We start from the raw sequence: 24,027 nt of genomic DNA, 5'->3' as shown, positions 1-24,027 counted from the left end.
GTGCCCCAAGCAGAGGTCTTGATACCCAGTAGGCCTCTCTGCAAGTCAGTTTCTTTTCTGTCCTCTTTTAGATCTAAAGTTTTTGATTTCACGATAGCAAATTCATCCATTTTACCCAAAGCCTGGAGTCAGACTTTGCTGATTCCTACAGCATTTTCATTAGTGGCCAGTGAAATGAGAAATAAAAGGATAGAGAAGTGAACTTTTGAAAGGGATAAATTGATTTCATTTTGGTTGTCCAAACCTGTGTCTGCTCTGACATGGCCATGATAAGAGATGATGACATTTGTTTAGCCTTTCCAGGTGATAGTCACTTCCTAAATTCATGTCCTTTGGCTCAATATTTGCCGAATTTTCCCTGGTCCATAAAAACCAAAGCCCCAAAACAGCAATAGTTAAGCTTTTAAAATTATGTGCAGTAAGACAGCAGATTTTATTTTTATTTTCATTTCTCAGTATGTTTCAGACTGTGACTTTTATAAAATTAAAACTAAATTACTAAAGAAACAAAATTAAAACAAGGATATATGAATGCAAGCTCTGTTTAAAAATCTTTAGAGTTGTTGAATGTCAAATTTCTCTGACATGTAACAAAAATTTTTCAACTCCTATCTTCAATTTCTGTTCTTATTTCTTTGAGGACTGGTACATGAGGGAGGACTAGATCACATTTAGGGAGGATTTTCTCTGTTCTGAAGAAGGTCCCCTTCATGATAGCAGGGTTCTTAATCTGGAGTTCCTGGATAGAAATTCAGATGTCTTGTTGAAACTGGAAGGGAAACTGTGTATATTTCTTGGATAACTTCTAATTGAAATTTAACATTTCTTTTTTTTTACTCATTGAGTTTATTGGTACATTTTAGGTATACAGTACAGTTACAGTCATTACTGGGATCTTGTACCTTTACATGACAGGTGGTCTTGGTTCTCATTTTTCCCCTTGTCCCTGCCCTCCCCTTACCCCCTCTCCTCCTCCCCATTTACAAACACTTTATTTCCATTTTTTCATTTCTCATATTTTTCTCTTTCTTTTTAGTGTAAAGTTAGGCTGCAAACCACAGTAGTGTTAGCTGTACCTATGACTTTGGTTCCAAGAGCGCTTACATTATTTTCATATCCTACATTTAAGATAATATTGAAATATTGTTCAGTTTTAAAACTCTTTAGAAATCGCAATTGCTATTATGCATTCCATCATATTGTTAGTGTATAATTAAAGAGGCACATATTGCAATTGAAAATAGTCTAGTAACTTTTAATGGTATCAGTTCCCTTTGTGTCCATATTTTATCTCATGCATTTAAAAATATAATTCTAATTGTGTCCCATAGCAAATGTCAGACTGCCAAAGGATATCCATAGCATAATAAAGCTTAAGAACAACTGTTATAGTGGCAAGAAAATAAGAGAACATATTTGGAAACATTTTCAAAACAATTTCCCTCATCACAAATTAGCATATTGCAACTAAATATTTATGGTTTCCTGGGAGACTGGGGCTTACTAGGAGAGACCAAAGTTCTGTGACACCAGCTCAATTATTTTTTGCCCCTTATTGTCCTTATGTCTGTAAATTGAGTTAGTCCTGTGTTCTCTTACCAGACACATTGAGTGTCCTCATCATGGAATAAATATTGCAATAGCCTGAGGGGATGGGGTAGACTAGGGCAGTGGCTTCTTGCTGTAAGGTTTAGGGATGTCCTCCTCAGAGGAAGACTGAGATTACTGATTAACAATTTTGAACATGAAAGGGATAGCTGGGCAGTGATTTGCATTTTGAATCATTAACTTGGTCTTGATAAGCCAATAAACAGTTTAACAGGGGTTGCTTTCTGTGGATTGCATTTCTCGGCTTTATTGTGAATTGGTCCTTTGAGGGAGCAGGAGCAGCTGCAGGAGATAATGAGGTATGTTTGTGAATTGCTTATTCACTTACTGCTACCAATGTGTATGTTCAAATGTGTGCTGATCTGTTTCAGTCAAAATGCCCTTGTTAATTTGTTATAGACAAAAATAAATAACATTTTCCTCTGTGTGTATGTACGTGTGCATGTATGCATGTGTGAGTGTATGTGTGTGTATTCCTCTGGTCTCAGCTTGATCTAGACGCCTGATTGGAGCTAAATCTGTGTGTTTGTGTGTGTGTCTCTGATGAGATGTGAGGTATTATTTAATACACAGGGTGAGGTTGCAGGTAGGAATTCTAGAAATGCTGCGGGGCATATGAGGTAAAGGAGTTAGAATTTGGTAGTAAGACTTGAACATTTTGGACATTCCTTCTAAAAAACTTGTAGAAGTGTGAGAAAGGATGATAATTACCGAATCCATGGTAATAGGAAATTGTGGAATCTGTTACCATCCTCAGGGGTTTGATGCTTTTGTTGATCAAATATAGAATTATTTTAGGGAAGACTCTAAGAATGTGTGTATGTGTATAATTCCGGGATGTATGTATGAGTGGTGCATGGCGAAGGTCAGGAAGGATCTCATATGGGATTCAAAAGGGGGCCATGAAGGAAAGAAGTGGTATCTGAGCTGGCAGTTAGGTGTGAAATAGAATGGATGTCCTGGAGGAAGAAGGGAAGGAGGGTCATTATTGGCACCTCCCTGGTAAAACTCAAGAATTGAGTTCTTACTGGACAAGTCTAGCAGGGCATCTCTTTTCTAACTGGTTACTGATGTGGGAAGGGCAAATTCCTACTGGGGAAAGGAGAGAGGTCAAAATCAATCCCAAGGATTTGAACTGTCACTTTGGTGCTGTCTGAGGACTGGCCTATCTCCACACCCTCTACTGGTCTTGTGTCAGGTGTGTGCCTGAGTGAGTATGTGGAGGTGGACAGGGAGTGGGTGAGAGGGAAGAGTCTTTGGTTTGCTGTGCTGGGTAGGTGCTTGTGCTACCAGGGACCAATGGAAGAGGGATAACAGTCTATCCTGTATTCTAGATCTAAGCTCTCTTGCTAATACAATGACTTTGCAAAGACTTCTATTAGCAATATGAAATACTGAATAGGTGGACCTAGAGGAAAAAAATTTCTATTTAAAATGCATTCAATCTGGGCATGGTAGTGAGCACATGTACTCTTGGAACTCTGAGAGACTGAGGCAGGAAGATAGCAAGTTTGAGCCCAGCTTATTCATCATAATGAGGTCATTGTAGTAAGGTCAACATAGCAAGATCTTGTCAATAAATAAATAAATAAATAAGCTAATAAGCTGTAGATGTAGGAGATGCCAGTGTGGTCTGTGTGAAGACCCTGGGTCTAATGCTCAGCAACACAAAAACAAACAAACAATTCCTCCTGCCCAAATAATTGGTTCAGATGATAGCCACACAGTGTGATGAGAAAGATAAATTCTTGTATGTTCTTGGCCTGGGCCTATAGAAGGATATAATAGTTGTCTTCTAGAGATGATCTTTTTGTGATTCATATGGGGAAACTGAGGTCCAGAGGTCCAAATTTTTTTTTCCTCCAAAGTCACATAGCTGGGTAGGGTCAGAGCTTACTCTTAGAACTCTGCACTTTGAATGTGACAAGACTTGAAAAAATAAAAACAAAAACAAGCAAAAAGATTAGTAATTTTTTCCCTTCTCATTCTCTAGCTATCCTGGATACAATGGAGCAACATGTGAAATATTGCCCAGTAATTTTGAGGAATAGCCATACTTTCTGTGGGGTTCTTTGCAAGTTATCCTTAATCTGCATAAAACTAACCTTGTCTTTTCCACTAGATGTCTTGGCTTATGTTATTATAGGATTTACACTGTAATAACTGAGCTCTTGATACACAAATCAGACACTGGCTATAATTCAGAAAGAAGAAGAGTTATCTAATTTTCTAAATTAATTTGCACATCCATTTTATACATGGCTTTTCTACTTTGCCTGAATAACTATAACAGTGTCAGAAAAATGAGCTTTGACAATTATTCATATAACCATGCAATTCAAGAAGAAACAACATGGACTCTATACTATGCATAGTAATTCTCCCTTTTTGGATGAGATTTTTCCTGATCAAACTTTTAAAAATTATAACCCTCACTCTCCCATTCTTCATCTTTTTCTCCTGCTCCATTTTCTCTATAGCCTTCATATAGTTTAATCTACTGTATTTTATTTACAATTATTCTTTTTTTCATCCAGAAGAACATAGGTTCCACTAGAGCTGGGATTTTGTTCATGGTTGCTTAACCAGCTCCTGGAAGATTGCTTGGAACATTGCAGAAACTTTATAAAAACACTGATGAACAAATAAACTGCAAACAGGTTTACTTTTTTACCCTTCAATAATCTAATGGCAAATAAAACTGAGAAATGAGACACATCAGTACCTTGTCCCCCCTGATTTTATAGAGAATTTAAAACAGTGTTGTATATCATAAATTTAAGAAAGGTACCTATGGAACACTTTCAGTCCCCCAGGATCTATGGGGACAGAAATGTTGCAGAATTGTCATTTCCTTTTGTTTTCATAAGGCTTTTAGCTTAATGGTTGTATTCCACTTATTCTACCTCACTTAAGTTAGAAAGTTATTATTCACGGGTGTATAGATTTTTTTTTGTATTTGCATCATATAGAAGGAGGTGGTGGAAGAGAGCCCTAAAAGCAATGAGTTTGGATTCAGATTGCTTGGTTTGAAGCCTGAATCTGCTACTAGAGAAGACTGCACCTTGGGCAACCTACCTTCAATAAAGCTCTGTCAATTCATTTGTAAAATGGAGATAATAATTTCTATTCTTAAAATGGTTATGAGGACTAAATAAAATAATGTATGTACAAAATGCATGTAAGGGCTCAGCCTAGTTCCATGTATATGTCAGTCACATGCTGAATGAGCCAGATGCAAACCTGATAAAACTACAATCTCACAAAAAGCCTAAGCTGGCGTATACCATGGGGCATTGAACATAGATTATAGAGTAATGGATTAAAGCCTTGGCTGTAGAGTCCAAAGGTCAGGTGTTTAAATAGTGACCTTGCTCCTTATCAGCTATGTGACATCAGGCAAGTTATAAGACCTGAGTGAACCTTCATTTCCTCATTGGAACCTGGGGGTACTCAGAGTACCTCACTTGGGGTTATTTGGATGGCATGTGACATATTAGGGAAAACTCTTAGCACATTTGCTCAATCATTATAAACTATAATTATAATTAGTATTAAAATGTGTTGATCAAACAAGGTATTTCAGCATCCATAACAAATTATCAAATAGCAACTTGGAGTTTCATAGAATTTTTGGACTTTGAACAAAGGTCACCATGTGATTTTGAATAATATTGAATTTACTCAATACTTTCGCTAGGGTTACAATATACTGTCCTCAATTTTTGATGGTTCATGTAATGAAAAACCTTTATCTCTATATACATTGATCTCCAAGTGTTTAAGTGCATTTATGGGAGATTTCTATAAACGGAATTTTTGGATTATGGATATACTAATAATAGCTACCAAGACTCCATAGTGCATATGGTGATTATAATTTGATCAGTAATGTGTGGGTGTTTCTCTATAGTGTCTGTCATACTGTGTTAATAAACATTTGGAAAAATTCAAAAATATTAGTTTAAATAACACTCTTCTCACAACTATTTTCAATAACCAAAGAGAAAAAGACGTGGTACTTGAATTGCATTCTGATAAATTCTCTCTGTCAGTGAACATAAGATCAACTCTTTGCCTTATTAGCTCATTTAATTTTATCAAGTATGGAAGATTATTAATCATTGTGCAATTTTATAATAAAGATTAATATTATGGAATTTCTTATAAAAGAATAAAAAGTAATAGATATAGTGTAAGAAAGACTACAGTTGGGATAATTTATTCTAGAAAAAATAACAGTTCTTGTTATAGGAAAAAAAGAAAACAGTAGCCAAGCCAGGCATGGTGGTGCACACCTGTAATCCCAGCACTTGGGAGGCTGAGGCAGGAGGATCACTGTGAGTTTGAGACCAGCCTGGGATACATAGTGAGTTCCAGGTCAGTCTCAACTACATAGTGAGACCCTGTCTCAAAAAACAAAAACAACAACAAGAAAATAGTAGCTTTTAGCTCCATTTCTTTTTATATGGTAAGACTGAATTTCATTGACCAACAGCATATTTCTTTATCAATACATGAGAAGTCATGTATCCTTTTGCCATCTAATACTTGGACAAAGAGCTTGAGGAAGGCTACTTTGAACTGAGATGAATAAGTGCGGACACATTGATGGGATGGATAATGAGGACGCAATGAAAGGCACAGTTTCTAATCTTAGGGACTGAGGAATTAAGACTGAGGGAAGTAGGGAGGGCATGTTCTTTTTGGATAAATAGAGTGTGATTTTTCAAGGTTACCTGTGAAGGAGTGGTGAATGGATCAGGGAAGAAAGCAGGCTTTGAACGAACCAGGTTGCCGCTCTTGGATCTTTCTAGCTTTCTCTACCTGGATCTCAGATATGAATATGCCACCTGACATATGGGGCCATAAAGCACTTACCAGATAGGAAGGTCATATGGAGAAGAAATCAATAAGGACAGCTGTTAACTGTGTAACAGTACTCCACAAAAAGACTGAGTGGTATGAGGACAGAATGCCCTGTAAGAACTTCCTCCAAGGGTCCACTCTTAATACTATCATATGGGTATCAACACATGAATATGGGGGGCACATATGTTCAAACTGTAGTTACAGGTATATAATTTCTGTATTTTCATCTTTCTTTGAAATTGCAACTCCTCAAGGACTCCTTGGGAAATCTAAAAAGAAACACCTGGCTGAGATGCTATACAAGATACCTTCAGTTAAATTTTATCAGTTCTCACCTAGATTGTGGTGTCTAAATACTAGTCTCACTAAAAAGAACAGGGGCACCTTACAGTTTATAATAATTCATACCTGGCGCAAGGAATGTATGAGCCTAGACTGAACCTAGAGTGTTGTGTTGTGCCAGAAAGCAGGACTACTATTGGACTCAGTGTATTCCTGCTGGTAAAAGATAAGAAAATATGAGAATTCTTATAATCACTGGATTAAGACAGATCACATGCATTTAATTTATGATTTCATAAAGATGTTTAAAAACAATAGCAACTATTCTTATTCCTCTTTAAAAGATGCTAAGGAAAAATTTTATTTTGAAAACCTGTAAAGAGTTAAGCATTTATCCTTCATAAACATTCCTTCATAAACTGAGTCTTTGTGAGCCAAATAGATGAGGAAATTTATGTCTATAGAAATATTTCACCAAACAAATAATGAAAGAATCACAGCCTCACTGTTTCATAATTCCCAATGAAATAATCATTCTGGGAAATACTAGAGGCAGTTAATATCATACAAAAGAATCAGATTGATTTTATGCCTCTTGCTGGAAGACAGCATACCATCTATGGCCATTGCTACTAAAACAAATAAACTTAAATTGGATCAAAACTCTAGATCTAGATTAATTTCCATTATTAGAGAAACTTTTTAGAATGCATGTGAATGCAATTAACAAAATCCAGATTGTGAGAAAAATCTATAGAGAATAAATTGCCTAGATTAAAAGGATTTAGATATAAAAAATTACAGTATAAAAATCATGATTGCATCCTTAAGAGAGTAGAACAAATAGAATTTATCATATGAGCTGAATTTCAAAATTGACTAAGATATTTGATAATAAGGAATTATTGTAAAATATTAAAATTTCTTATTTTTTAAAATATACTTAAATATTTTTAGGTTAAATACATGAAACCTGAGTTTATCTTCAAAAAATTCCAGGATTAGGGATACAAAAAAAATAGAAACAAAGATGAGATTGGCCGTGAGTTGACTTTTTTGTAAAAAAATTGAGATTATGAGTGCATGGAGATTTATTATACTATTCATTTTGTACACCTGAGCTTTTCTATTAAATTTTTAAAATTTTATAATCAAGTGCTTAGTAAAATTGAAGTCTAATATTGTTTTCTCTGTTTTATAGATGGCAAGAAAGAAATTGAAAAAATTTACCACACTGGAGATTGTGCTCAGCGTTCTTTTGCTTGCATTGTTCATCATTGCTGTCGTTCTAATTGTTCTTTTAGCCAAAGGTCCTGCAGAATCAAAAGGTAACAAGGAACTCTTGGGCTCTCCTTCTATAATTTGCTCTTGTCAGAATAAAACCATCATCAGTGGTAGGAAACAATGCTTTCATGTTTATTGGTGTGAGTGTGTGTGTGTGTGTGTGTGTGTGTCTGTGTGTACCAGTTGTACATGATTGGGGAAACATTTAATTAAAATTGTAGCAGTTTAGAATATAATCCTTATAGATTTAACTTTTGATGTTTCATTTTCCAAATTAATTAGTGCCCTGGATTAAGTTCCAAAATTGACATGGAATAAGTTTGCTGAATTTCATTTGAATAATTCAAATTTTGTTAATGATGATGAACAATATGCTTTTGTAAAAGGTGGTTAAACAAGTAATTAAAGTATTTTAGGGCTAAATTTGGTCCTTCAGGAAAGAAAAACAACCAAGTTATTGTATTAAAAGTTTATTGAACTGTTATTTCCCCAAAGATGGGCTGGATTAAGCTGCATTATCCAGGATTTCCTATCTGATTAATCTAGGAGGAGCAATTTCTTTCTTTTTTTAAAAATTAATTTTATTGGTACATTTAATGTATACAGTATAATGACATTCATTGTTGGAAGTCTGTACCTTTACATAATCAATCTTGGTTATTATTTTTTCCCCATTCCCTTGTCCTCCCTTCAACTCCTCCCTCCCTCTCTATCTACAAAGACTGTTTCTATTATTTTTCATTTTCTCTTATTAATTCTATTCCCTTCTTTCCTTTCCCCTACCCCTCCCATTTCCCCTTGCTCTTTGTCCCTTTTTTTCCTATTTCACTTTATTGATTATACCTTTTAGTCCTTATTTACACTTTCAGTTTTTCACACTAGAGAAACTATTTGGTATTTACACTTGTGTGTCCTATTTATTTCACTTGAGTATCACTTCAATGTGCATCCATTTAACTATAAATGTCTTCAATTTCTTAGGGAAACCAGGCAATGCAGGGCCAGGTTGCAGCTACAGGAAAGCTTTCTTTGCTTTTCATGCCATTCCCAGCTGGAAAGATTTCTAGTTTTTGTAGAAGATTAGATTACATGATTTTTTTTTTTTTTTTTTTTTTGTACTAGGGATTGAACTTGGGACCTTGCACTTGTGAGGCAGGAGGTGGAACCAATAAGCTAAATCCCCCACCCAAGATTACATAATCTTAAAGGTTATTCAATTCTTAAACACTCTGTTTAAAGCTCAGTTAACATCTGATCCTAAAGATGGAATTAAAAGCCTTATGCAGAAACTGATACAAATACAGTTTGTTTAACACACCAGTGAAAGAAAACTATTCAATACTATTCAAAAGCCTCAGCTTTTTATTTTAATGTCATTATTAACTCTAGCATTGCAGAAAGCCTTAAAGAAAATTCACTTCCTCATAGTAGAATGCATTAAAGTGCTGTTTTGTTTTGTTTTACTGATCATTAAACCAAATTTCTTTAGCTCTGGGGTAGGCTCTAGCTTTCTGTTTCTAGACTGACAAGTTCCCTTTGCATATTTGTCATTAGCGTTTTCGTATGTACAGAAGAATGCCACTGCTCAGGAATGTGCTTTTCCTGTGGGTGGACTGTTGGCATGTGAGCAGAACTGAAGTGCAGAGATTAGGATGTCTCTTATTGCACGTGATCTGTGTGTGTCAGGGGCTGGGGTGGAATCAAGGACCAGAGCAGTGATCTGCAAACTTTTGTCTGAAAGGGCAGGTAGCAAATATGTGTGGGCCGAATGTTTCTGTCATCACTGCTTAATGTTGTTTTTTAGAGTATAAAAGCAACTATAAACAAATGAATATGTCTGTGTTCTAGCAGTACTTCATTTAAAAAATAGGCTCTAACCTGATTTGCTTTGAAGGCCATAGTTTCCTTAGAGTAAAAGGAAAATTGGTTCTTATTTTCATCGACTTCTAATGTAATGGTAGAGTTTTTTCTCCTGTACATATTGTCCTGTAGGGAGGCAGTATGGGTTTGGGAGTAGAGGGAGATAGTGCTGGTACAGAGAGGTAAAAACAATCAGTAAGAACAAAATGATGCTTTATAAAGTGAAATACATAAACTGGAGGATATCAGAGTTAAGTCCAGTGAGTAGTTGTATTAATTTATTGAAAGCATTGAGATTATGGGGCTATTGAGTGCCTGTGACATTTAAAGTTTGCTTTTGGGATGGCCCTAGGTCCTGAGACAACCCCAGATGCTGCATGCCCAGTGATAGATGAACTGGAACTGATAAACTGCATCCCTGACCAGCCACCAACAAAGGTTTGAGTTACAGATCTTGTTGCATTTAAGACTTTATTCTACTATGCAGGTTTTTTCATTATTATTTTTACTTCTGTTTGTGACTTTCAAAGTTGTTTGTATTGCAGTTGTTAGTGGCTCAGGCAAATGAAACCTGTATCCTTTCTCATGTGATTGTGCAGCTTTGGAAGAGAAAGAGCAGGAAAATCCCCCTGGGTTGTCAGATTTCACAAATAAAAGTACAGGTTTATCAGTTAAATCTGAATTTCAGAGAAATCATGAATATGTTTTTAGTTTAAATATATCCCATGTAAGATGTATAACTTACTGAAAATGTATTTATCTTTAATCTGACAAAGCAATTTGATTACTAGTTCATCCTGACTCTGTCACTTGCCCTCTGTCTCTTTTGTTACTTTCAGCGTTCCAAAAGGTCATGTAGGGTTTACAATAAAAAATTCATGCACGTGCATGAAGCATGATTTAAAATAAGGACAAAGTTTCAAGAGCTATGCTTTGGGAGGAAGAAGGTAATAAATACCAGAGAAAAGATAACACAGGCATCTGAGTCCAGTATATCTTGAGCACTTGCTGAAGTACAGCTGATTATGATGATATAATAAAATCAGCTGATTATGATGATAATAAAGTTATTGCACATTCCTTATCAGTCACTTTTTACTTTGAGAACAAAAATGATATCTAAATAAAAACTATTTGTAACCTTCTGAATGAAGTCCACTAACATGTGATGGCAGATTTGCAACAGATATAGAACTTCATGTCTCTATACAGATTCATGTTTCTAGTGCTTGGACATGTGGCACTCCCACATTCACCTTTGTAGTCATCCTAGTCTCAGTAGGCTGAAGTAATATGTGATGTTCCAGTGGGTTTCTGTTTTGGCTTATCTAAAGGGCCTATACCCCCCCCCCAGATGCCTTTTCTTTCCTGTTAGAAGACAAATCTTCCTATTTCACATTATCAGTTATACATTTTGTTCCTTATTTACAGTTTTTGTGAAATAGGAAGAAAATATCTAAATGGGGTAGGGGAAGTGGGAGAGGTAGTGGAAAGGAAAGAAGGAAAAGGAAAAAATATGGGAAAAGGAAAAAATGGAAACAAGTATTTGTAAATAGGGAGAGGTGGAGGGTTTGAAGGGAGGGCAGGGGAATGTGAAAAAATAAGAACCAAGGTACACCGTGTAAAAGTACAAGATCCCAATGATGAATATAACTGTACTGTATACCTAAAATGTACCAATAAACTTAATGAAAAAATACTCTAAGGAGGGGGTGGGGAAGAAGAAGACAAATCTGCTCAAGTGGATTACTCTTCTCAGGGAAAGGAGTAAGGTGGAGGTAGGTATGATGTGGGATAATGAGGCATCTGAATCATAATTTTGGTGATCTCAGCTAGACAAAGGTAAATAAGAGAAACAAATGAGTGAGGAATGGACACTCAGTCAGAAATCATGATGTTCTCAAGTATATCCAGACCATCAGTGTTTTGAAGCCAAACATCTGGTAACTGATTTAACTTTCTGGTAATTGAGCACTTTATTTGGTTGGATCAAGAAGCCAGAGTGACCTGGAATATGTTTATGGAACAGTGCAGAACTCAGTGTGACTGGAATAGTGTGGGAGAAGAGGAGACTAGGGTTGGTAATGGGGTGGCAAGGGAAATGGCAGTCTTTGGCAATCAGGAAAGGAGTTTGGTTTGGGTGTAATACACAATGGCCTAGAACAGCTATTTAAGGCAGAAGGAAGCCATATTATGAAGGAGAAAAGAGTGAATATAAGACTTAGAGACATAAAGGCAAAGAAACCAAGAAGGGAGAAAAAAAGAAAAGCACTTTGATTATGGGACAAAAATTAAAGATAGATAGCATTTTAATGAACAGACTTGAAAGGAATGGAAAATGAATTCAAGATAGAAGAGATGGTATAAACAAAGCTACAGAAAGAGAAATTGCATGACATATTGAATGGTGAGTGCCAAAGAGAAGACAAAGTCAAGAAAAGTTGGATAGGTTGAGACTTGATGTTAGAGTGCTGCTTTGTCAATAGGAATGGAAGCTATGGTCTAGCTATCTTGTACAGGACGTTGCATAAATTTGATACATATAGATTAGCTTGCCCCTATTATATTGTGCTAGTAAAACAGTTATTCAGAAGCCCACATAGAAGTCTATCACATCCTACATATGCCATTCCCACCCCATCCCATCTTGTTACTGGATATTGGTGAACTTCCAATTCATTCCTGGCATGGTATTTTTTTGCTATTTTGTTATATGACTTTTCAATAAATATGAAGTTTAATAAATTATTTTTGGCTTTTTCTACATGGTGTACCCAAGGGAATGACTTTTTGACTTTGGTGTTCATTCGACATGTTCCTCTTTTTCCCAGTCAGAGAGAAATATTGCCACTCTGAATCATCTATTTTCTCATGAAAAGTTTGTCTTAGGCAATTTATTGTGTTTGTTATGTGTCCTGGGCATTATATTCTGATCCATATGCTGTGAGGCAGAGTTTATGGATAGTGATATATTTATATGATGTGCATATTAAATGGAAGTTTATAGCTGAAAGAGGTGGAATTATGTACCCCTACGCCAACGAACAAAATACTTTGTGCTAAGGGCATCATTGCACAACTTTATAATCCATATCTCCTCTCCCTCAGGATTACTATAAAACAGTATAAATTTCTCTGCAAATGATTCTTGGTTGTAGATACCATTGTATCTTTCTCCCAATAATGTAGGAGAGTCTACGGCCATACCACCCTGAACGTGCCTGATCTCATCCAGTAATGTCGGAGGGAGTCCTGTGTGCAGGACAGAATAAAGTAATCTGTCAGCCTGCCTTGAATCCACTTGGAAGACCTTTTTTGGTTTTTTGGTACCGGGGATCGAACTCGGGACCTTGCACTTGCGAGGCAGGTGGTGGCACCACTGAGCTACATCCCTGGCCCTGGGAGACCTTTTTTGTTTATTTGGAGAGTAGACTCCAGGAGTCTCCTTCATGAGTTCCAGAAGAAAAGATCAGCCATTTATCTTGATCTAGCCCTGATGGTTAGTTCTGGCTTACAGCTGTCTTCATTTATGCCTTCCTATTCCATTGGCGAGGTTCATAGAATCTGCTTCTCTTTCTCTGCTAACTGATTTTTGTTTGTAATTCCATTATGCTTTTAGTTTCCAAGGCAGAGTCAGAAGAACTTTTACTTGGCTCTTCTGTTTAATTCCTTTGATTAGTATTTTAACATATTTTTCTTAGTAATATTTTACAGATTTAGTACTTCATTTTCATTCTCACTGTTATCATCATTATTATTCCAGTAGTATCCTAGAATTTCTTCTGAAATCAATGTTTCCATCTACTGTATTATATATGATTAGTTCTGCTCTATTTAACGTCCTATTTTGATTATATTTCCATTCAACTCCAGTACTGAACTTATAGTGGTTCATTCTGCATATTGGATCAAGTTCAAATGCTTTGTTCTGTCATCTATGACCCTGTTTAACTTTCTTTGTCCTCTATAGGCTTATGCAGATCATACTCCCATGAAAATTTTAGAGACAGATCTCTACATTGCTTTCAAATCTCTCTCCGAAAGAGACTATATAAGTTCTGATAAATTCAGTGTTTTTTTTTTAATTTTATTGAGTTTATTGGTACATTTTAGGGATACAGTACAGTTACATTCATTGTTGGGATCATGTACCTTTACATGGCAAGTCTTGATTCTCATTTTTTCCCCTTACCTCTGCCCTCCCTTCACCCCCTCCTCTCCTCCCCATAAATTCAGTGTGTTTTTAAAAACTAATTTTACACATTAAAAACCGTGCTTTTAATTACCCTCAAAGTACTCCCCCTTACTTCGGACACAATTATCTTCTTTTTTTTACTACTTTCTGAAGCAGTTCCGTATCTCTTTTATGAGTGTCTTTATGAGGTGTGATAAAAAAATATATATAGTGAATAATGCTGCCGACTGCCATCCAATGGAAAGGCAGGCTCATAAAAACTTTAGGGCATGTCCTCCTCCACTTTATTCATCGATTCTCGCACTGTGTGACTTTTGGCTCTTTCCCAAAGTCACAATAATCATGAAAAGCAAAAGTTTTGAATCGATTTAGGACACCGAGGCAGCCACAGCAGTGCAACCAAAACATGAAAGAGGGCTTCCAGAACTGCTTCAAAAAAATGCCAAGAATGATGGGATAAGTGTGTTTTAGTGAAGTATTAGGAGGGGGATTAGTGGAAAGGTAATACCTTTCTTAAAAAACTTAGTTATATTGTTTTGATCACATCAAATAACTTTCTCCATCCTTGATAAAATAACTTTTATCAGTTCTTGAATTCGTAGTTGGGAAATTCCACTGATGGAAAAACACAATTTAGCCAATTTCCAAATAGCCTGTTCAGGAAAGAGATGGTCGATAATAATTTTGAACACTTTATTTTTAGGATTAGAATGTACTATGAAAACATGGGGCTGCAAGTGTGTATGCTTAAAATAAACCTGTGTGCCCTAAGTAACAATTGCAGAATGGTAGGCTGATAGCAATTTGCAGTTAAGTGCTGTCAGAGATAGTGGTAGTAGTCATTATGGTGATATTTGAGAGGTTAATGTTTTTAATTTCAGAAATCTTATCTTTTATGGCAAACACTTTTCAGTAATCTTTCAATTATTTATTTGAAGCGTGACATCTTTCTAAATTCCAATTTGTTATCAAAGTTTTTAAGGGATCAAATTTTATGATATACTAGCAAGAATATTGCATTTTACTATGATCATTATGAATATCCACCCTTAAAATTATTCTGTCTATGCATCATCTTTTAAGAGCCATTACATGGTGCTAGGAAAAGTGGTGAGCTATAGAGTCCCAGAAATAGCCTTAAGTTTATGTTTTGCATTTTGAGTTGATAGTGTAGGCATTGAATGAGAGCATGGTAGGGGAACTAGGGTACTCAGTTCTTATCTTGGCTTTGCTTCTGAAAAACTTTAACTTGACTACTATCATATTTTTGCGCTTTTTTTTTTTTTTTTTACCAGGGATTGAACTCCGGACCTTGTGCCTGTGAGGCAGGCAGCAGAACCACTGAACTAAATCCCCATCCATATGTCACATTTCTTGTGGACTCTCAAATCCTTATCATGGAGTGAGATAGTGTGTGCTCAGATAGATTCTTCACTGAAGGAATAACTACTGAATGCTGTACTAAACTTTGAGTTTAAAAGATTTTCCAGTATTTAGCTCTAAGGTATTGTGAATTGTAACCTGCAAATTCACTGTAGTCCAATTCTGGGTCATGTGGCATATTTAAGTCTTTGCTGTGTCACTTTGGGATGAAGTAAAGTGGTCATGTTAACATTAGAAACCTGACTCAAGGTGCATGTAATATAAAATGCTATAATACAGTCTAGAATTAAGATATTTCACTGAATTGAGATTATTTTTGTTCATTCGTTTCAATTCAGTGCATATGAAAATAGCCAGGGAAGAGTTGATGAGCCCAAGTTAATCTGGAATTCCATTATCATCAGTGTTTTCAATTCCTCAAATTCCTTCTTCTATTTGAAAATGGGATACTTCCTCTTATTCTGCTCACTACCCTTGAATATCTGGTTCCAACTTTTTGTTCACATCATTAGGTTTTCTGGAATTAAAAAAATAGTCTTTATTGACAATTACAGCATTGAGCAGAAGAGATATAGAAATTGAATACTCTAAAATACATTTGGATTTAGCACATGTATATTTAATGCCCCTTTCAGGTCATTGATAAAGACAGTCTTGCTAATTAGAACCTGCTCCATATTCTCCATGTTGGACTAAGGTGCCAGTTAACTTAATCCATTTTGTGCTGCTATAATGAAATACCCAAGACTGGGTAATTTACAAGGAACAGAAATTTGTTTCTTAAAGTTTTGGAGGCTAGGAAGGGCACACCTAGGGGTCAGGATTTGGTGAGGGCTTTGTTATTATATCCTTACAGGGAGAAAAGTAGAAGAGGCCTTCTATAGGGGAACCCAATCCCAATTGTAAGGTCTAATCACTTCTTAATGTTTGCACCTCTAGTACCATCATTTTGGGCTGAGCATGGTTGTGTACACTGTAATCCTAGCACTTAGAAAGCTGAGGCAGGAGAATTGATGTGAGTTCAAGGCCACCCTGGGCTTCAACTTTAGAAATCTGACTCAGGATGCATGTAGTATAAAATGCTATAATACAGTCTAGAATTAAGACTGTAATTCTACATATTGAGCTACATATTGAGCTCAAGGTCAGCCTGAACTATATAGTGAGACTCTGTCTCAAAAAGCAAGCAAGCAAACTAATAGATAAACAAATCGTATTGGCAACTTCTGAATTTTGGAAGGAACACATTCGCCATAGCACTAGCCTAAAATTGCTCTAACCTCTCTATTTCCTTACAGAATTGACTTCCATTTACCCACTCCTAAAGAAAAAGACCTGTCATATACTTAGTAGTTTAAGACATTAGTAATTTTATTGCTGTATATTTCATGATTTTATGGGTCAGATATTTAAGCAGAGTTCAGCTATGTGGTTCTTCTACCCTAAGCAATATTGAGCAGGATTACTTGGTTTCCATTGGTAGCTGAGCCATTCTGGTGGGTTTCAAAATGACTTTGCCCACAAGCCTACAACCCTGGCAAAAATGGCCATAAGGCTGACTCTACTTGAGTATTCTTCCTTCATGTATCCTCAAAGTCTCTCTCAGTGGTCTGTCTACCAGAGGAGTTAAACTCTTATCTAACAATTCAGGGTTGCAAAATAGTAAAGGAAAGCTGCTGGTCTTTTTCAAGGCCAGGCCCAGAAGAAGCCTAGCATCACTTTTTCTTGACTCTGTTGATCAAATCAGTCATGAACAACCACCACTCAAGAGGAAGGCAATAGACCCCACTTTCAGGCAGGAAGTGTTCCAGAGAGCTTGCAGCTACTTCACTCAGCTGCAGAATGCTTCTTTTGCTCAAGGTAGGCATTGGTAAGTGTAAAGGGTGGTAAATTACTGGAAAACACAGAAACAAGAAAGATGGAATAGCACAGGGTGTGAAAATATAAGAAAAATTATGATTTGAAAGAGTTTTTCAAAATGGAGTATTGAGGTCATTTGAGAAGAAGGACTTAGGCATGATTCCAGCTCCTAATCTGGAATATGAACTTTAGTTACCTTCACCCTTTGACCGAAGGCATCTGGAACATATAACTACATTTTGACCATACAGACTCAAGATGCATATCAAGAGACTATCAGATTCTGGTTTATGGATACTTTTACTAAAGTACACATTCTTTTCCTGGCACACAGTCCTTGTTCTCAATGCCAACAGAACTTTTACTACTGAAAGAATTTTTACTACTTTGTAAAATAAAATAATATTTGCTCATATAAATGCCTATTTTTCTTGCCTTCTTAAGAACACTGATTGAGAAGTATCCGAATTTATGTCTCCCAAATTGCAATTCCTAAGACCCCAAATAAAGTTCTTTTACTTCAACAGTTTCTAAATTTGAATTGATCTGCAAAAGGTAGAGGAGCCAGCTAGCCCCCAGCTGAGAGTGGGAGGAAGGTAGGTGAATTCAGGGCTAATGCAAGTCTGGAGGAGCCCTTTGTCCTGAGTCCCTCCTGTGGCTTGAGCTGGCTAATGCTATGAACTCACTCAAGCTGACTTTCACTGGGTCTGGCTAGGGTCATCCTCCTTTAAGTAGCTCGCATCTACCCTTGCAACTTTGCCCTTTTTGTTTCAAAATGTGGCAGCTGCTGTAGACTTGATTATAAAAAATTTTTTTAGATCTGTTGCTTCCTAATGACCTAAGGATTTATGCATTCCAAGGCATCTGTAATCTTATCAGTACATTATTTGTAATTCTCAGGGAAAGATATACTTTTCTTGTTGATACCAGATTTCACCTTTGGAATATGCTTTGGGTATACAGGGTAACAATATATGTTTTTATATTAAAATATTTGAAAGCAGTTTTTGAACTAAAAGGCACACATACTTATACAGAAAAAATGTGTTAAAAAAGGTCTGTGACTGATCCCTTTATATTTCTTTCATTTTTTCCTACTATACCTATACAACAAAGACTACTATACCTATACTATATAACAAAGACCCAGGGCCTCCTTTTTCTTTCTTTTTTTTCCTGTAACAATGAATCAGGGATTATTCATTAGGTGGGGTCCATTTTCATTTGCCCACTTCTTACTTGCTTCTCTTTTCTGCCATTTTTAGTAGAAATTGTATATGTCATGGTAGTGATTGTCTAGGGCAGTGGATTTGAACCCTGGCTGCACATAGGAATTATGTGAATAGCTCTTAAAGATACCTGTTCCCTGGGCTCACCTCAGAAGTTCTGATTTAATTCTTGATCTTGAAGAATGAATTCAGGTATGCTTATTTTTGTAATGTTTACCATGTGATCCAAACATGTATTGATCTGTAGTGGAATTGCTTGGAGAGTGAGTAAAACTCCGAGTCATACTTTCACTGAAGGACAGGGCATGTAGGTGTTCCTTGGTATGTTACTAAATTCCTCAGGTGATTCTGACAAGGATCACATATTGAGAATTCTAGAGTAAGATGTATCTGCCACAAAAGACAAAGTTGTACATTTTCCAGTCCTCTATTATGTTGGAGGTATTATGGTGAAAATATGGAATGTTTTTAGTTTGTCTTTTCATATCATTAGGTAATATTATTACAGCCTTCTAGGTAATCCAATATGTGCAAGCTTGGAAAGTAAGTTTGGCACTCAGAAAAGCCAAGAGGACATGTGCTTATAATCCCAGCACTTGGGAGGGTGAGAGAGAAGAATCACCATGAATTCAAGGCTAGTCTGGGCTACATAGTGAGACTTTATGTCCAAAAAGAAAAAAGCAAGTGGGAGTGATTGAGATAATAAGCAACTTTTTGTTATCTTCACCTTGGCTTTGATTTTTTTTCCCAAATAGGGCTTAACTTCCTTGAAATAATTATTAAAAATATTTTAGATATCTAAGAATATATAACCAATTTCCAGCATGAGAAAATAAGTGTCAGTTCAGTGTAATTCTTCTGTACATTCCTGCAATCACCTTTTCCTCTTTCCTCTCTAGAAGCAACCATGGTTATGAAGTTAGTATTTATCATGTGTTCTTTTGTACCTTTACCAGTTACATATATACTTATAATAATAGATATGTACAACCTATATGAAAATACAGTTTTTGCAGTTTTTTCACTTAACATTGTGAGATTTATCTATGTTGCTATGTCTTTGTAGGTCATTTATGCTCACAATAAAGTGGCAAGTCATTTAGCCTTCCTCTGGCTAAAAGGAATTTAATTTTTCTTCAATAGCTTCCACTTACAGCAGTGCTATTATGACTGTTCCTGTCAATATTTTAGTTTATGGATGTGTGAATTAAAGTATATACTTTAAACCTCCTAGATATTATCAAATTGATCTCCAAACTGACTGTACTCATTTACCATCTATCATTTTCTCAATCTTTAGTAATATTTAGAACTGAAAATCTTTTTTTTTCTCATCGAGTTTATTGGTTCATTTTAGGTATACAGTACAGTTACATTCATCATTGTGATCTTGTACCTTTACATGGCAGGTTTTGGTTCTCATTTTTTCCCCATACCCTTGCTCTCCCTTCACCCCCTCCTCCCTTCCCTATTTACAAAAACTTTATTTCCATTTTTTCATTTTTGCATATTTTTTTCTTTTCCCTTATTTCCTTTCCCCTACCCTTCCTACTTCCCCTACACCTTTAGTCCTTTTCTTCCCATTTCACATGGTCAATTATCCCATTAGGATCTTCTGTACAATTATAGTTTTTCATACCAGAGAAACTATTTGGTATTTATACGTGTGACTTACTTATTTCACTTAAGAGTATGTCCTCAATATGCATCCATTTTCCTATGAATGAATCTAATTTCTCATTCTTTATGGCTGAGTAGTATTCCATTTTATAGATAAAACACATCTTCTTTATCCAGTTTCCAACTGATAGGCAGATGGGCAGTTTCCAAGTTTTAGCCATTACAAACTGTGCTGCTATAAACATAGGTGAGCATATATCACTGTGATATGATTCTTTTAGTTCTTTTGGAAAGATACCCAGCAGAGGAATAGCTGAGTCAAATGGAACCTCTAATCCTAGTTCTTTGAGGTATCTCCATATTGATTTCCACAATGGTTGCACCAGTCTGCACTCCCACCAACAATGGAGAAGGGTTCCTTTTTCCCCACAACCCCACCAACATTTGTTACTGTGTGATTTCTTGATAGCAGCCATTCTTTGGGGTGAGGTGGAATCTCAGTGTTGTTTTCATCTGCATCTCTTGAATGACCAGTGATGTGGAACATTTTTTCATATATTTACTTGCTGCTTTTACTTCTTTGTCTGAGAAATGTAGAACTGACAATCTTTTTAATCACTTACCAGATATGATAGATACTTTTCTCATTGCTGAGACAAAATGCCTGATACATAAAGTTAAAGTGGGAAAGGTTTATTTGGCTCACAGTTCATAGAGGCTTCAGTCCATAATCAGCTGGCTCCAAGGCAGAGTGGCACATGGCAGGGTGGCATCACAGAGGAGAAACAGTACATAGTGGCCAGAAGGTAGCAAAGCAACAAGGGAGCAAGAGCGGGCCCTCAACAGAGTCTTTCTGCCCCTTTCATCTTATGCAGGCGACATAGGGCAGGGTGGCAGATACTCACACTCTTATTCCTAAAGCCCTTGAGCCTAGCATTGCACCATGAATCAATTCCAGATAAAGCCCCACCTGTGACTGCTTGAGGTTTTGGGGGGACCTCTAAACACAAGCCATAACATCTGTCCAATTATTTAAATAAAGTATGACCAAAAATTGCATACTTTAAAATTATTTTTATATGGTAATATAATAGGAAATAGATAAAATGACAATTTTAATAAATTAATTCAATACAAGAATTTACTGGTTGAAATGACACCTGCCCGAGCAATGCTTGAGATAATATGTAAACAAATGCTCTGCCTGAGTGATGGTTGGGGTAAACTGTTAAGCAGTTGAACTTTGCCATTTTATATAAAATTCAATCCCATTGTAGTTTTAGTGCTAGTTTTTCTGAATAATCATGAGGATGGACACTTTTCAGTCATTTCTTTTCTGTGAATTAATTTTCTGTGTTTCTATCAGTTTTATATTGAGGTGTTTATCTTTTTGACCAGTATACTTGTTTTGTGTATTTTTAAAAATTCTAATTCTTATTTTTATCTTAAATTTGAAAACGTCTGCTGTCATGAGGTTTTGGCCACCTGCTTGATGCTATCTTGATGAACAGTAGTTTTGCATTTTAGTGAAGTCAAGCTTATGAATGCATTTCTATATTATATTCTAGTGATATTAAATGCCTAACAGTGAAAAGGAAAAAGTACAAACAAGACTCAATAATAGTAACTGTTGACTTATTTATTATATTTTTAATAAATTTTCTTATATTTCTATGTAGATGATGTTATATCTAGAAATAATGGTGATTTGGTTTCATCCTTTTCAGTCTTATAAATTTTCTTGTCCTATTGCATTGTTAGGACCTTCGTTATATTTTAAAGTGATAAGCTGTCACAGGCATGGGTCAATTCATCTTTTTTGTTGATTTTAAGGGAAATGCTTCTAACATGTCACCATTTAGTAAATGATTGTAGTAAGCTTTTGATAGATACCTGCTATCAAACTAAGGAAGTTGTTTATTTCTATCTTTCTAAGATTGTTGTATCACAAATAGCTGATAAATTTAGATGATTCAATTGTTGTGTACTTCATTTTTTGTGTACTCTATCAGTTAGTAGGAGGACCTCCTTAACAATGTTCCATCATGTACTATTTCCTTAATTTTTACCTTGTGAGTCTTCATGGTTAGGTACATATCAAGTTGGAGGTGTGACATCTGTTGGATGTCTTGTCCTAACTCTGGCTCTTTAAGAGTGAATTTTTATGAAAAATCTATCTGTATGATGTGAATGCAAACTTTCATTTGCATCTTACTCATATTTGCTTTTCCCTTTCACTTTCAGTGTTTTTGTAAGCTTCAGTTTTGGATGTGTCACCTGTAAGAAATTTTTACCTGGATTTATTTCTATAAATGTAATTGACTATCCTTGTTTCTTAAGTATTTAAACCAGATGATAATTGATATGACATTTTCCTCCTACAGTGTAATATTTCCCCACGTGTTCTTCTTTTAAATGCGTTACTCCTTACTCTCATAAACAGGTGTTCTTTCCTTGGTTTTGGATTGAGGGCTTCCCCATCTTGGCTTTCCCTTCAGCCCTGTACTGGCAGTTGCACATTTTATACCGCTTTGATGATATTTCTTAAATTTTAACTCTGACATCAAACTTTAAGGGACACTTTATGTCTTAGGTGTAATCCTTCTTTTGTGCCTTCATCTTATTCATGCCATTTTATTGCTTTCCTCTGAAGCTGTTTTCCTAGGTTTCACACACTTTTTCACTTTTTACTCTCTTGTCATGTGAATCTTTTTCTTTTTTCTTCTCTTCCTGTTTCTCAGCATCCCTGGACTCTAAAGCAGGAGCTGGTGTTTTGAAGTTGACTAAAAGAGATCATTTACTTTCCTTGCTACTTTGGCTTCTGTGTTCATCTAAGACAAGATTTTTTGTTACTATTTTCAAGAAATTCTCACATCCTCCTGGAAATGTCATTAATTGTGGTATAAGGCAGTCATTTTTTCCTTCCCTTCCTCCTTCCTTCCTTTTCCCTTTCTTTTTTCTTCCTTCCTCCCTCCTCTTTTTTTCCTTCTTTCTCTTTTTTCTTTCATTTTCCTTCCTCCCTTTCTCCTTTCTTTCTTTTCCCCTCCCTCCTTTTTCCTTCCTTCATTTTTCCTTCTTTCTCTTGTTTCTTTTCTCCTTCCTTCCTTCCTTCTTTCCTTCCATCAACTGAGCAACTGAGAAAGGGACTCACTTTGTTGCTCAGGTTGACTTTGACCTCCTAGACCCAATCCACCTTTCTGCTTCAGCTTCCTGAATAAATAAAATGACAGGTACACACCACTGCACCTTGCGTGGCAGGCACTTTTCTAAAGGGAGAACTAGGATCTATTTGAGTTCTGAGGAAAGATTGCTCTCTGCCTTGTGAGGAGTTGAGAGACCATATATGTCATACATATGTACAAAGATGTAATATACATATATATATATGTGTGTGTGTGTGTAATATGCATATATATATTTAAAAGTAAAAAATCAGTTTTTTTCATTGAGTTTATTGGTACTTTTTAGGCATATAGTACAGTTACATTCATCATTGGGATCTTGCACCTTTACATGACAGGTCTTGGTTCTCATTTTTTCCCATATATATCCCTGCCCTCCCTTCACCCCTTCCACCCTTCCCTATTTACAAAGTCTTTGTTTCTATTTTTTCCTTTAAAAATCAGTTTGATTTGAAAGTTTCTAAAGAAAGTTGATTGCAAAGTCTTGTTTCATTTTTAAGAATCAAAGTTAATATAAATGAAACTCTATGCTTTTTCATTACTGCTGATATAACTGTTAGAATTTTGAATATTTAAATATAGTTGTCAGCTTTTTATATGGTGAAAGATACGGAGCACATCATGCATCCTATATAGGAAGGACACTGGCCAG

At 35.9% G+C, this 24,027-nt stretch overlaps 1 protein-coding gene across 1 annotated transcript in view; it reads left to right on the top strand.

The window, feature by feature from the left end:
• Nucleotides 1–1,846: 1,846 nt before the first annotated feature.
• Nucleotides 1,847–24,027, top strand: part of LOC104850657 — a 264,398-nt gene continuing 242,217 nt past the window's right edge. Inside the window, exons 1-3 of the mRNA XM_033764494.1 lie at nucleotides 1,847–1,907; nucleotides 7,964–8,090; nucleotides 10,259–10,344. Of these exons, the coding sequence (XP_033620385.1) occupies nucleotides 7,964–8,090; nucleotides 10,259–10,344 (213 nt within the window). The 5' untranslated portion in view covers nucleotides 1,847–1,907. The remainder of the gene's footprint in view (nucleotides 1,908–7,963; nucleotides 8,091–10,258; nucleotides 10,345–24,027) is intronic.

Source organism: Fukomys damarensis, unplaced genomic scaffold (assembly GCF_012274545.1).
Source record: "Fukomys damarensis isolate Sample0158 unplaced genomic scaffold, DMR_v1.0_HiC HiC_scaffold_16, whole genome shotgun sequence".
In the NCBI taxonomy this organism is placed as follows: Eukaryota; Metazoa; Chordata; class Mammalia; order Rodentia; family Bathyergidae; genus Fukomys; species Fukomys damarensis.
This window is presented reverse-complemented; position numbering and strand designations above follow the sequence as displayed.